Raw genomic sequence first — 15094 nt, 5'->3', positions numbered from 1 at the left:
AAGTACAGGAAGAATTATTTTATCTCACTAAACATTTAGAAAAGCCGAATCCTAAAGATGTGCTGAAGTGTCTTGGTTGGGTTGCCATAACTAGACAGAAAAACTGCAAAGAAATTAAAATCTGAATCTAGTAATTTTCATAGATTTTATTGCTTGGAGAGGTGGCAGCTTTGTTTATTGCTTCCCCAAAATGAAAATTAACTATGGAAAGGTAAATAAAGATGTTTATTGGCAACTCTTTTCATCTTTTCTGAAGCGATTAATTACTATGTAATGGGCCAAATGACAGATTAAGGTAATTTATCAAAGAAGATACTTCTATACATAGAGTCATTTGGCAAATATCCTCAAGACTCAAGTTGAATCTGCATTTTAAAAAAAATAAATGTGAAGTTTTCTAGCAAAAAAATTTCACAGTAAATAACCAAACTTCACATACTAAGAATGTATATGATTTATTGTATTGACTATTATGACTATTAACCTTATTGTAGTTAATGTTAGCACATTTGTTGTTTTTTTTTTGTTTTTTTGTTTTTAAATATATTTCATTAATTTTTTACACAGGGGAAGGGAGAGAGAGAACTAGAAATGTCAATGAGAGAGAAACATCGACCAGCTGCCTCCTGCACGCCCCCTATTGGGGATGTGCCTGCAACCAATGTATATGCCCCTGACCGGAATCGAACCTGGGACCTTTCAGTCCGCAGACCGACGACGCTCTACCACTGAGCCAAACCGGCTTCAGCACATTTGTTTGTTTTTTTAATTTATCTTAATTGCACATTTCTGGAAAGTGTTTTGTTTTTGTTTTTTATCTCTCAAGAACAGGGTTTTTATATACTTCACAAATGTTATAAAACTTCTGTTCCTTTTCTTCTGCTATATGAAAAAGTAATATGATTGGTAGCCTCCATTTTTATTTTATGATTATATTTTAGGTAAGGCAATTTAATTTTAAACTATAGATATGTATTTTTCCTGTATTTACTGCACTCTGTGGAATTAGATTAACAGAGAATTGTACACAAGGGAGTCAGAAGGTACAATTACCCATTTAAGTGATATTTTCTGTAAGATCATGTTTAACTTTTAAAATTCTGTTTTGAAAGTTTGCCCAGCAAATGCATTCATCTGTATAATTTAGCAATCGAATGGCAAGCTTCACCCTTTTGACCTTACTTTTAGCTACACTAGTTAATGCAATCTTGGATTAGTGTGACAATGCCAAAATATACCAATTATCTGCAATAATTTTGTGAAGTTTTAGTCTCATGGGAGAAGCAGAGTATAATAATTTCTTTACTATGGTACAGTAATTGGTAAAAATCTTTAACTTTCCCTAATGACTCCCAATCGATGCCTGAAACTGTGGATAGTACCAAACTTTTCTTTTCACTTCTCTTTGGCATACATAGTCTGAATTGCCAGCACCATTCTCGTGGTTGGGCCATTTTTAAGTAAAATAAGGGTTACTTGAGCACAAGCACTGTAATATCTCACAGTGGATGTGATAACTAAGAGCTATTAAGTGACTAGCAGGCAGGGAGCATGTGCAGTGGGGGCAATGCTGGACAAAGGGGTGACTTATGGCCCAGGGGGACAAAGAGGGAAGACTTGAGATTTCAGCATGCTACTCAGAATGGTGTGCAAAGTTAAAACTTAGGTTTATTTCTGGAATTTTTCTTTAGTATTTTTGGACCGTGATTTACTGCAAGTAATTGAAACTGTTAGAAAGTGAAACCACAAATAAAGGGTTAGTTCTGTATTTGAGTTTTTTGAATACATCCTTTTCCAAAGCTGGGATTAGTGTATTATAGCCAGTTCACAGCCAGCTTTTATTCTGGAGCTGGATTTCTCTTCTTTAGCACAACTATATTTTGGGCCGAATAACTCTGTTGTAGGGACTGTTCCTTTGTGTTGTAGGATGTTGACCAGCATCTCATGCTTTCACCACTAGAGAACAATGACAGTTGCCTCTAGGTAGTGCCAGCTGGCCCCTACAAAGCAGAGTAACCCCTCCTTGAGAACTGCTGGTCAGGATTATCTCCAAAGTGATAGGAATCAGAGGTTCTGGATTTCAGTTCTGCCTTGCTCATTTTTTTCTAACAGTGTGACCTTTGGCAAGTTACTTAACCTCTGTGTGCCTTCCTTTCCTGACTATAAAGCTGGCATGCAGTCTCCCTGCAGGGGGTTTTGAGGCTCTCTCCAGCCACCTGGCCTGCTGCCTCCCTGGGTAGTTGCCATATTCTCTGATTGCCTACCACTTGCTAGTAGAACTTGTCCTTCTTCCCAAATTAAATGATCTTTTATTCATAGTGCACTTTTTAATATGTTTTGATTTTTAATCCTTTTTTCCCAGGGTGCATATTCAAATTGTATATTATGATTAGCAAACCTAGTAAGCAGCAAAATTCTCATTCTAAGCTTTCCTAATGTGATAGATAATAATGGCAACAGCTGAAGTCAAACTTTTGGAATTGACTTGCAAAATTCTGGGGAAAGTTAATTATGATATGAAAGAAGACTAAGTAAAGCTAGTTCAATAAGGACTGTAGTCATAATGAGATTTTAGGTAGACATACCACATACCAAAACATTTGGGCAGTAAAATAAAATTATTGTCTTTTAAGGTGGGAAGCTCATTAGTCTTGATATTTTCCTGAAAAAAAAAAAAAATCCTTTGGATTTCATTGTCTTTCAACTTAGGTGGAGGTTTTGCTTTGCTTTAGATTTTTTTTTTTAATTTGCCATGTAATCTTTATACTGTTCCATGATGTTAACTCTTAAAAGTTCTTTTTGCATTCTCCCTTTTTTAAACTTTATTTTTAGACTATAGATTAAATAAATATACCATTGAGAAAGGAAAATACCAACATTTTTCTTTCTTTTTTTTTTTTTTAGAGGGGACTGTGCTATTATTGTTGATTTTTTTTAAATGAGCAGTGTCAAATAAGTTATTTATTTATTTAAATATATCTTTATTGATTTCAGAGAGGAAAGGAGAGGGAGGGAGGGAGGAAGGGAAGGAGGGAGAGAGGGAGGGAGGGAGGGGGGGAAGGGAGAGAGAGAGAGAGAGAGAGAGAGAGAGAGAGAGAGAGAGAGAGAGAGAGGAAGAGGAAGAGAAAGAGAGAGAGAAATGGAGAGACATGATGAGAGAGAATCATTGATTGGCTGCCTCCTGCATGGGACCAAGCCTGCAACCCAGGGCATGTCCCCTTGGCCAGAATCGAACCCAGGACCCCTCAGACCGCAGGCTGACGTTCTATACACTGAGCCAAACTGGCCAGGGCTATTGTTGATTTAAAAAAAATTTTTTTTTGCATATGCTAATAATATGACAGAATCATTTGTTATGTATTAATTTTGTGAGGAACCCTATTATTCAGTCTTGTTTATCATCTTAAAATTTAATTTAAATTTTCTTATAAAAGGAAAATATGAACCTAGTCAATTTGGCTCAGTGGATAGAGCATCTACCCATCGACTGAAGGGTATCAGGTTTGATTCTGGTCAAGGGCATGTATCTTGGTGACAGGCTCCACCCCGGCCAATCAGTGTGCCTCTCTCACATCGATGTTTCTCTCTCTCTGTCTCTTCCCCTCCCTTCCACTCTCTAAAAATCAATAAACAAAATATCTTCAGGTGAGGATTAATAACAACAAAAGAAATATGATTACCAGTGACTTTTCAATAATATATGCTGTAAATTGGTAATCTGTGGCCTGCTTTTTGATGCTGTTCATGCTTGTTGTTAATAGAAAATTATTGAAAATTTAAAAACTAAAAATATTTGAGATTTCTCCTTCCAGGAAGATACTGAAAAAGATAATGAGCTTATGTTATTCTACCAAGCTATTTTTAATGTTGTAAAGGAAAGAAAATAGTCCCCAATTACACCATCTATCAGTTTAATTAGAAATGTGTTAATGTTCAGTAAAGAAAAATTTGTGATTTTAGGCCTAGATAATAAAAAATGTATGACCTTATAAATATAGTACTTATGTAAAACACACATCCAGCATGTTTCTCTAACTGGTACTAGAACATAGTGAAATGATTAATTCATGAGTACTTTGTGTTATGATCTGTATTATCCACCATTTGCCATTTTCTTTTTCTTGTTGGTGTTTGTTGTTGTAGGTACCAGCAGACAGGTGTTAGGTGGCTGTGGGAATTGCACTGCCAGCAGGCAGGAGGAATTCTGGGAGACGAAATGGGATTGGGCAAGACCATCCAGATAATTGCCTTCTTGGCAGGTCTGAGCTACAGCAAGATCAGAACTCGTGGTTCAAATTACAGGCAAGTGCTCCTCTGCAGACTGTCAGTCTGTGGAGCTCAATTAATATTTTATCAGATGTATTGCTGTGGAGGAGGGTCTTGTGAATTATTGATGACATTTCAATTACAATATTCCTTTAATTCTTTTAGTGGGGGAGATCAAAGGAAAATTTTTACGAGACAATGGAGCTGTAGGGCAGGAGAAATTAAACATGTAACACTTTTAATGAATTCTAGGCATTGAGGCTTCATTTTGCAGATGAGCCCCACTAGATATTTTGGGTCAATACAGTTGTCTAAGGTTAGCTGCTACAAATGGATTGTTTACAAACTCAATTATGTTAATATCAATAGTTTACACAATATGGAATTTTAAATTAGACATGATACTTTTAGTTCCATTTATTAAATTTTATATTAAAATATTTGTTTTGGCAGGAGACCAGGTAAGCATTACAGTAAGTACAAAAGTCTATTCATGGGGAAAGTTGGGCTTTGGAAAAGTCATTCTCACGAATTTCTTTTACAGTCAGTGTGCATGAGAGCATTTATAGACAGCGATTTCTTAAAATGATATTACTTGTCTGCTCACTAAGCTTTCTACCCCCTCTTCCAAGTTTTTATAGAAATGCTAAGGCCACAGCCTAAGTGACTACGTGAAATGCTAAAATGATAGAAAACTGTGTTTAGATTTTAATCTTTATTTTCTTTAGGAATTTAAATAAACCATTAAAGCTTTAGTACTCAGAAAGAATAAGAATTTTAAAGTGTTAGTTTGATATGTCAGGACTGAGATACTTTATTTTAAAATCAGTTTGCTGCCTGTTTCCATATTTAAGCTGTAAATTCACTTTGTATAGTTTAATATTAGGAAAAATAATGCTAAGTAAATTATGTGGGTTATTCTTGAAGCCAGTTAATCTGAGAGCTTATTATTTTTTAAAATCTTTATTATTGCAAGTATTACTTATGTCCTCTTTTCCCCTCCATTAACCCCTTCTAGCCCACCTCCCTGCCTCCCCCACCCCCCCAGGCCTTCCCCACCCTATTATCTGTGTCCACGGATATGCATACAAGCTCTTTGGTTGATCACTTCCCACCCTCACTCACCTTCCCTCTGAGATTCATCAGTCTTTTCTATGCTTCTGTGTCTCTGGAACTATTTTGTCCCTCAGTTTATTTTATTCATTAGATTCCACATAAGTGAGATCATGTGATACTTGTCTTTCTCAGACTGGCTTATTTCACTTTGCATAATACTGAGAGCTTCTTAGATTCCAATAGGCTTATCTAAGGAGTAAAAGCAAGCTATTTTCCTGATGGTTATGTGGTGGAAACTTCAGGCACTCTCTAGATATGACTTGGAGACACCTTTTAAATCGTATCAGTGTGTCTGAAGTCACAACTGCAGAGGGTCCTTGTGTGGTGCTCTCCTTCAGTTCCTCGCAGTGTACAGCAGAGCGCCAAACACAAGCCATAGGCTACTGAGGGAAGAACTTGCTTCCTTCAGAGTTTAGTGCTTTGTTTTTATCTCTTACTCTCTTATTAATTTAGAAATATTTATGTAAATGTGGGAAAGGGAAAATCACTTGGCAATTTTAAAATACTAAACATTTTGTTGTTATTACAAGGAAGAAGAGGTTTTTCTTCAAATATTAGAATTCTGTACATTTTGCCTGGAAAGAAGTGAAGACATTCTAGCCAGGGAGAAGTCAGAGTTGAATTTAATGTTTTCTTTTCTAGGACTGCCATTAGTTTAGATTTGTGAAAATGCCTTCTCTGTTCTAAATGGCTCTTAAAGGGGCTTGGCTCTGTAACTCCACTTGGGCTTTGTTGTTGTGGTTATTTGATAACTAGGTATTTTCTAGGACTGTCTTTCTTTCCTTAAATGATTTCTGGGATTTTCTTATTTCCCGTGTCTTTTCCTCCTTTCCTTTTCTATTATCATGAAACCTGTATGGAACCTAGTCCTCTGGGCCTAGGAAACCTAAAGTCATCCCTGCAGTGTAATTTTGATCTAAAAATTAAAACATGCCTCCCGAGCAGTGACAATTGTGGGAGGGAAGTCAGGGCTAATGATGAGAACAGCTGTAATCAATTAGCTATCGATGCGCATATCCTCTTTCCATAATGAAATCGTGTGACGTGTTGGACTATAGCCCAGACCGTCTTCACTGAAATAGTATCGGTACGAGTGCTTCCCAGAATGCGGTTGTATATCATCAGAACAATGAGGCTCTGTACGAACAGAGGTGCACTGAGGGCCCCCCACTCCCGTGTGCCAGAGCAACCTGTGTACAGCTCTATAACATGTCCTCCTCTGACACGGAGTGAATTTTTGTTTTCCTCGGTGTGCATGTCCTGAAGGAAGAGTCAGATGAATAGTCAGATGAAGCTCGAATGAAACGGGGCTGTCAGGTGCTGTGAGCCGGCCTTGCTTTATCGGCTGTGCACATCCCCCCGGATCCTCCAAGCTGTGCAGGCGGTTTAGAAACGGGCTGTGCAGTGTGGGCCTCACTTGACGTGGTCTTAGTTGTGATTTTAAGGCCCATGATCATTAAAATAGTGTGAGTCTCTGTGATAGCAAAACTTCGTGGTAAAAGAAATTTTGGGTGGTTTATTTTAATGTATTTGTGTGTTTGTTTTTAAGAGGGAAGAAACATATGATGTGGTTAATAAAAGTCTATACTGGTCACTGTGTTCCCAGTTCCTAATACGCATATTACCTTATTTTCACGTTGCCATTCATATTATGATAGACACATCTCAAATTTTATGATGGAGAAGAAAGAAATTATCTTTCAAACTTCAGGTAATATTTTAAAGTCTTAACTATCATTTAGTAAACTTCTAATTACAAATAAATGGCTTGAAAAGTTAATAAACTCTCAGAAGTAAACATTTTGCTTTGTATTTTCTGGTAAGTTCTGGGCTGTGAATAGCAGATTTCCATCCTGCAGGTTGACATATTTGACCCTGGCACTATTGGCTTGTCTTAAATTTGTGAGGTAATCAATGGTAATAGAGGATGAAAGGAGCTGTAACCAGTTTGGTAATTGATGCTAATCCTCTAGGACCTGGTCAGCAAACTGTGGCTCTCGAGCCACATTCAGCTCTTTGACCCCTGAGTGTGGCTCTTCCACAAAATACCATGGCCAGGCGAGTCTATTTTGAAGAAGTGGTGTTAGAAGAAGTTTTAAGTTTAAAAATGTTGGCTCTCAAAAGAAATGTCAATTGTTGTATTGTTGATATTTGGCTCTGTTGACTAATGAGTTTGCCGACCACTGGCCTAGGATATTTGGCACTGCTAGTGGTCATCTCACCAGTGTTGAGGGCTGGAAAGGGTAGGGTAGTAGGTGTGACTGTGAATGAATTTGATTGCTCCTTCTTTGGTTCAGGAACAGGGTTGGCATTGCTCCTAGTTGTCCACTCAGCCTGTAAACCTCCGTAGTCTTTAAGTAAAGGAAGAATGACAGAAATTGAAGGGCGTAATAATTCACACAGATGTTCAGCCAGAAAGTATAATAATATTGGCCTTAAATGACAAAATGTGAGTCATCATTGTAGCAGTTTGCAGAAAAACTGCTGTAGAACCTAATAAAAACTCCATATGTGTGTATTTATGCTTATTTGAAAGTGAATTTGTTTTTAACTATTTTAGACAGAATTGAATGGTTGTTTCCTAATCCCTGCTAAGTACATATTGATGGTAACTCTTGTTCCCCTTAGAGGAGATAAGCTGGTGCATTTAATCCTTTTAGAAAGGAATATTGTCTTGGAAGGGGCCAGGGCAGAGGCACACTCTCCCAGGACCTGTCTCAGTGAGAAGCAGAGATGTTGGGGGAATTCTGCAGGAAGTGCCAGAGTCGATTGCAGCCTCTGACCTCTGTGGCCCCAGCCTTTGAGCAGAGCCTAGGGCAGGCAGGATGGAGGCTGTAGGTTGGAAGGGTTTAGAAGCAGGGGAAACTCTGTCACCTTGGAGTAGAGAGTGGGTTATGGCTTGTTTTTCTATTAGAACTATAAGGTTTTTTTCAGTTTCGCACAATATTGTTTTTATTATTTCAAGCACTGTGTAATTTACTCTGATTTATAATTTTTTTTCAAGTTCAGGTATCATTTATTGAGCTGTAGCAAGAAAATAAAAATTACATATGATCTCCCAACTCAGAAATTATCTCTTTTAACATTTCAATATATTTTCTGCCAACCTTTAAAAATATTTTTATTTATAAAGCCAGTATTCATTAATTCCTTCCCATGGCTTAGGCATTGAGATGGTTTGAAGAAAGGCGCTTAGGAATGTGGTGCTGTGATTGGGTTGGGTAGTTCGGGTTCTCATAAGTGTGCTGCACCGAGGGAGGGTCTTTAGCCTTCTGGAGAGGAAGGACAGGACAAGCTACAGAGGCAGCTGGGGTCTGCGGGACAAACAGACAGTGGCGAGGATGAAAGGATGGGAAGGGGCAAGGCAAAGAGTGAGAGGCCCAGGCTGTGCTCTTTGTGGGAACTGAAGACAGTCCGGGCAGGTGGAGTGCTGAGTCTCGGGGCAAATGTTGGGGTGGGGCCATGAGAGGTGAGGCTGATGAGGGGAGCAGAGCTCAGATAGATCCTCGTGGTCTCATAGGCCAGATGAGGTGTTTAAACTGTACCTAGAATAACAGGCAGACATTAAAAGGCTTTTCTAAGCAAAGGGATGAAGCATTCAGATTTTGCTTTTTTGAACTGATCATGCTAGTACACACAGTAACTGGGTCAGATGATAGTGGCCAGAACTGAGCGTCAGCAGTGTGGATGCACAGGCAGGTGGCTTTTGGAGGGATTTAGGAGCCAGACGTGACCTGAACTCGATAGGTTGGATATGCTGGAGAGCTGTAGGGGCTGACCAGGAGTGAGGCTGGATTTCCAAATTGGGCACCTGGAGAATAGGTGACAGTTCTTTCCATTGGATTAGGAGACATGCGGAGGGCAGGGGAAGATGCCATGGGGACATCCGAGTGGAGATACAGCAGTTAGACATCCAAGCATATGGTACTTTGGAGTTCAGGAAGGAGATCTGGGCTGGAGACCTAGATTTGGCGTCATCCGTGTGAGGGAGTAATTGAAACTATGGAAATTAATTAGGTAACAGGGGGCAAGAATGTGCAGTGTACATCTAACTTTAGGCAACACATTGTTGGGTAGAAAAAGGTAGGGGAGGGGAAGAAAGGCAGTTTATTTATTTATTAATTAATATATTTTATTGATTTTTTGCAGAGAAGAATGGAGAGATATAGAGAGCTAGAAACATCGATGAGAGAGAAACATCCATCAGTTGCCTCCTGCACACCCCCTACTGGGGATGTGCCCGCAACCAAGGTACATGCCCTTGACCCGAATCAAACCTGGGACCCTTCAGTCCGCAGGCTGTTGCTCTATCCACTGAACCACACCGGTTTCGGCAAGAAGGGCAGTTTAAAAAGTGCCCGGACTGCTCCAGAGTGAGGAGAGGGCATGGAGGTCAGCAGTGTGTGGACAGTGTTGGCTCCTCTTGTAGCAGAAGCTGCGTGAGTCTAATGTGGGCGGCAGCTGTGGTGGGGCCCGGGCTCACAGCAAGGCCCAGCGGCTGTGTCCGCTGAGAGAAGGGACACGGTTCTGCTGTCACAGGAGGGAAGGGGGGCAGGAGGGCGGACTCAGCTGCCTGTGGTTCACAGCGCATCAGCATCTTGTGACTGTAAGGAAATAAAGCCCGGTTTCCAGACAGGTTACACTCTCCCAGGAGGTATGCTGTCCCTGCGGGGAAGATTGCAGGAGTGGCAGTGACACAGCCGGGCAGTGGGCTGGGCTGGCCTCAGGGACCCCGGGTGCTCACACTTCTCCTTGTGGCCATACGATTTGCACTGTAGCCAGCTGCCCGTGGCCATTGGGCTGGTTCCTGTGCACAGGCAGCAGGAGACCGACAGGAAACGCCCCCCGCTGAGAAGGGGCAGCACCTCACCCACACGGTGTGTTCCAAGGTCCCAGCGAAGACCTGACCCCTGTGCATTCACACCTATGATAAAGTGTAATTTATAAATCAGGCGCAGTAAGCAATGAACAGTAGTAACTAGTAACAAAATAAAGTAATGATAACAATGTACTACAGTAAAGATGTGTGAATGTGACCTCTCTCTCAAAATGTCTTTTACTGTTCCCACTCTCTTTTCTTGTGATGGTGTGGGGTGGGTGGTGTACCTGAGGAGGACAGAAGGTGAGTGGTGTGGGCAGGGTGCCATAGCGCGGCCGCAATGAGGGTGATGAACACAAGCACTGTGGTACCATGACAGTCAATGAGAGAGCCCGATGGCCGCTCAGTGACTCGTGGGTGGAAGTGGATACAGCGCAGGTACACTGGCCGAAGGGGTGACACGCAGCTGAAGCCAGATGTGGGATTTTATCACAGTTGGGCTACTCAGAACAGTCTAAAACTTTAGAATTGTTTATTTCTGGACTTTTCCATTTAACATTTTTGGACTGAAAATGCAGAAGGTGAAACCACAGATAAGGGGAGACTACCATCACTGGGTGGGCCAGTGTTCCCAGCCTCTCAGTGGACTGGTGAGCATTGCCAGGGGAGTGGTGTGTGCTGACAGTCTGAGAGGAATTGGGACCCCTGCTTCCCCCTTCTTCACTCAGCCGGACAGCGCTGAGTCCGCAGGCACACCTCTGGAAGGAAGCATGGATGCTGCAAGCACTGGTTCCGTTAGGCAGGAGCTAGGGCAAAGGCATGCTGGGATAGTGGTCACACCCCTCTATCAGCTACCTGTGTGTAAGTCTTTTTTTTTTTTTTTTTTTTATAAGATTTACTATGAACATTTTTCCAGATTTTAAAATATTCTTCAGAAAGAATATTAATGGTTACATGATATTCCATTTTCTTTAACAAGCACTTACAGTTTTACTGTGTGGTACAATATTGACTGTAAGCACTTTACAGATATTGACTGATTCAATCTTTACATGAACCATATGATCAGTACTGTTATTCCCACTTTAAGATGGGAGACTGAGGTTCAGAGAGATTAAGCAATATGCCCAAGATCACAGAATTAGTGTGCCCAGAGCTGGGATTCAGACCCAGGCAGCGCTAACCACTGACCTGTGCTGCATTGAAGAACAGGATGGTTTAGTCAACCCTTCCTGTATTTGTGGGTGTGCAAGTAGCAAGAGGAAATAAAGAGGAAAAGGAGGCTCCTTTTCCCTGCTGGGGACAGATGCTTCTTTGGGATTGCTGGGTGGACGGGGGCTGTTGGGACGGCTCTTGCTTGCACTCAGTTGTTTCCACAAGAACAGGCGCTTGCGCCTGATGGCCTGGTCTTACCGCTAGCGACGGCCACCATGATGCTCCTCCAGGAGTGTATCACCTGGGAAGCGAGCAGCATGTGGAAAACTGACTTCTAGGCGTTGCCCCTCTCCTGGTGACCACGTGGCCTTGGCACGCCAGCCTTCTGGGCTCTGAACACCGAGCATTTCCGTCCTGCTTATTTCCAGGGCTGTGAGGCTGGTTGGAATTCTGTGGGTGAAAACTTGTGGTAAACTATAAAGGGTCAAACAAATGGAAGGCACTCCTGTGTTCCCTTAGTTTAAGATACATTGTATAATCTTTTCATTAATCTGGAATAGAGGAGAGAAAAGTATTTTTATTACATGACTTTTACTTTAAATGTTATCTTTTAAAAAAAAAAAAAAGTCTATTGATTTCATTGAGAAAGGGAGAGGGAGAGAGAAACATCATGATGAGAGAGAATCATTGATTGGCTGCCTCCTGCACACCCTCCACTGGGGATCAAGCCTACAACTTGGGCATGAGCCATGACCAGGAATCGACCGTGACCTCCTGATTCATAGGTCGATGCTCAACCTTTGAGCATAGATGTTATCTTTCAATGTGTTAGCTAGTGTTTTCTCTCTCTTTTAAAAAAAAATATATATATTTTATTGATGTTTTATTGAGAGGAGGAGAGAGGGTTAGAGAGCTAGAAACATCGATGAGAGAGAAACATCAACCAGCTGCCTCTTGCACACCCCCTACCGGGGATGTGCCCGCAACCAATGTACATGCCCTTGACCAGAATCGAACCTGGGATGCTCTACCACTGAGCCAAACCAGTTTCGGCTAGTGTTTTCTCTTAATACCTGCATTCACCAATTGATAAATGGGATGGTGGGGATTTCACTGACGAGGTTTTAACCTTAGCAGCTTTTTCTTTATAGGACATATCAAATTTCCATAGCTAGGATTTTCCGTTTTTGTTTTTTTTTTAATTTTCTTTTTGTTTCTTTTTTATTTTTTGGCAGTTGATCATCCTTGTGCTGTCATTTATGGTTGTATTTTCTTCTTGGACATTTTGGTGCAGGTTTGAGGGGTTGGGTCCGACAATCATTGTCTGCCCTACGACAGTGATGCATCAGTGGGTGAAGGAATTTCACACTTGGTGGCCTCCGTTCAGAGTGGCTGTTCTGCACGAAACCGGCTCCTACACCCACAGAAAGGTAACACCTGCACTTCACACCTTTTGTTTGTTTCCTCTTTAAGCCTTTCATTTGCATACTTGTTTTCTTTGACCCATGGATATCAAGTGTGTGTTTTTGTGTTTCTCTCCATGCAAACTGTTACTAATTTAATTTGAGCTATGTATTGTGAAAACAGTTGTGAATGTAGGCTTATTCCAGCCCCTAGTGATGATGAGACAGGTTGGTTGTCCTGCTGGGCACAGACAGGCTCAGCTTGGGAGCACGAGGGGACCGGAAGGCAGGCTCACGAACAGTCCCCTGGCGGGGTGGGAGTATTGGTGGCTTCAAACGGTTTTAGGAAGATGGGTACAAAAGGTCATAATAACTTTTAATTGGCAAAAGCATTTGTTAATATGCGTTTAAAACATGTTTTCAATGAACAAAAGCCATTTTGAGAATTTTACAGTTTGCATTGTTGCTTTTTAGTTTTTTGTTCTTTGAATCCTTGATTGTCATATAATTATAATCACTGTATTTTGATAGTGTGTTTCCTCACTTATTCCTAATTTTAACCACATTATCTAAAAGGAGGTTTATCGGTATTCCTAGGGGTAGCATAGATGTGTTGTGTTATGCTTTTTTTATTATTATCTGTCTCACCATCTAGACTGTAAGTTGCATAGAGTAGGGACTGTGTGTTCCGCATTTTTGTATCCCAATGCCCATAAGCATTTGCGGAATAAATAATAATTACAGGTTTTCACTGTGGGTTCGCAGGTTGTTTTATTGACGGGAAGTAACTGTTTATTCTGAGTTCTTTCTTCCCTGAGTGTCAGAGCTCTTGAGTGAGCTCTCAGGGACCATGACAGAGCTGGTGAATGTTGGCCTTTCTGAGGGAGACACACATGAGCCACTAGACCCCAGGGTTTCTGTAATTTTGCCAGTACTCCTTTCTCCTAAATTCCTAACTTGTTTGTGATTATGAGTAAGCAGAACTTTTGATGAAGGGCATTAGTACTATCCATAGTTTGGTAGCTCAAGGTTGGTGAGATGCAATCTTACGTGTACTAGCTGTTGTTAAAACCAACTGACTTTGCCTTGAATTTTAAATAATAAATAGAATACAAACTGAGTTAAAATATAATGCTGTGATTTAAAAAAGTATATTTTAGCAGCATGGAAATAACAGTTTTGGTTTTTTTGGTGTTTTTTTAAATCCTCACCTGAGGATATTTTTCCATTGATTTCTAGAGAGAGTAGAAGGGAGGAAGAGAAAGATTGATGTGAGAGTGACATCTATTGGTTGCCTCCCACACACATACCCCTACCATGGTTGGCAACCCTGTAATTGATTCCTTGAATGGGAATTAAGTCCTCAACCCTTTGGTTAGAGAGTTGATGCTCTAACCACTGAATTACACCCACCAGGGCAAAAATAACAGTTTATATTGTTTTTCTAATCAAAATAAATTATAACCATCCTGTCACCATCCTTGTAAACCTGGGTATTCTTTTTTCACTTCCATTGTCTATTGACATCTCTTAATGTTTTGTTTTGCAAAATTCTGTAGAAAGATCCATTAGTTGATGTTTGTCTTTAAAAGGCAACATTTTATATGTCCATCTTTATGCTTTTCTTTGGGCTAGTGAAGTGTATATATTTCACACCTTCACCTGGATCACGGTTCACCTATGTATTATATCTTCTGTAATTACTAGAGGCCTGGTGCACGAAATTCATGCATGGGGGGTGTCCCTCAGCCCAGCCTGCACCCTCTCCAATCTGGGACATCCCTCCCACAATCCAGGACTGCTGGCTGCCAACTGCTCGCCTGCCTGCCTTCCTGATTGCCCCTAACCGCTTCAGCCTGCCAGCCTGATAACCCTTTAACCACTCTCCTGACAGCCTGATTGATGCCTAACTGTTTCCCTGCCAGCCTGATTGCCCCTAACTGCCCTCCCCTGCAGGCCTGGTCACCCCTAACTGCCCTCCCTTGCAGGCCAGGTAACACCCAACTGTCCTTCCCTGCAGGCCTGGTCTTTCCCCCTCTCTCCCCCAGCAGCCTTCCCCTGAAGGCTTGGTTCCTCCAACTGCTCTCCCCTGCAGGCCTGGGTCCCCCCAATTGCCCTTCCTTGCAGCCCAGTCACCTCCAACTTCCCTCCACTGCTGGCCTGGTCACCCCTAACTGCCCTCCCCTGCAGGCTTGATCGCTCCAACTGTCTTCCCTTGCAGGCCTGGTCCCTCCCAACTGCCCTCCCCTGCTGGCCATCTTGTGGCGACCATCTTGTGCCCACATGGCGGCAGGATCTTTGACCACATAGGGGCAATCATCTTGTGTGTTGGAGT

At 41.4% G+C, this 15094-nt stretch overlaps 1 protein-coding gene across 3 annotated transcripts in view; it reads left to right on the top strand.

The window, feature by feature from the left end:
* The window catches only part of ERCC6 (ERCC excision repair 6, chromatin remodeling factor), an 82608-nt gene that overhangs the window by 27226 nt on the left and 40288 nt on the right, over window positions 1-15094 (top strand). For all 3 annotated transcript variants that reach the window (XM_084904717.1, XM_084904719.1, XM_084904718.1), the window contains exons 7-8: window positions 4144-4302; window positions 12651-12786. In XM_084904717.1, coding sequence (XP_084760843.1) covers window positions 4144-4302; window positions 12651-12786 — 295 coding nt within the window. The remainder of the gene's footprint in view (window positions 1-4143; window positions 4303-12650; window positions 12787-15094) is intronic.

This window comes from Pipistrellus hanaki (assembly GCF_964339955.1).
Source record: "Pipistrellus hanaki genome assembly, chromosome: 14".
NCBI lineage: Eukaryota > Metazoa > Chordata > Mammalia > Chiroptera > Vespertilionidae > Pipistrellus > Pipistrellus hanaki.
The sequence above is the reverse complement of the archived record's forward strand: the minus strand, read 5'-3'. Positions and strand labels throughout refer to the sequence as shown.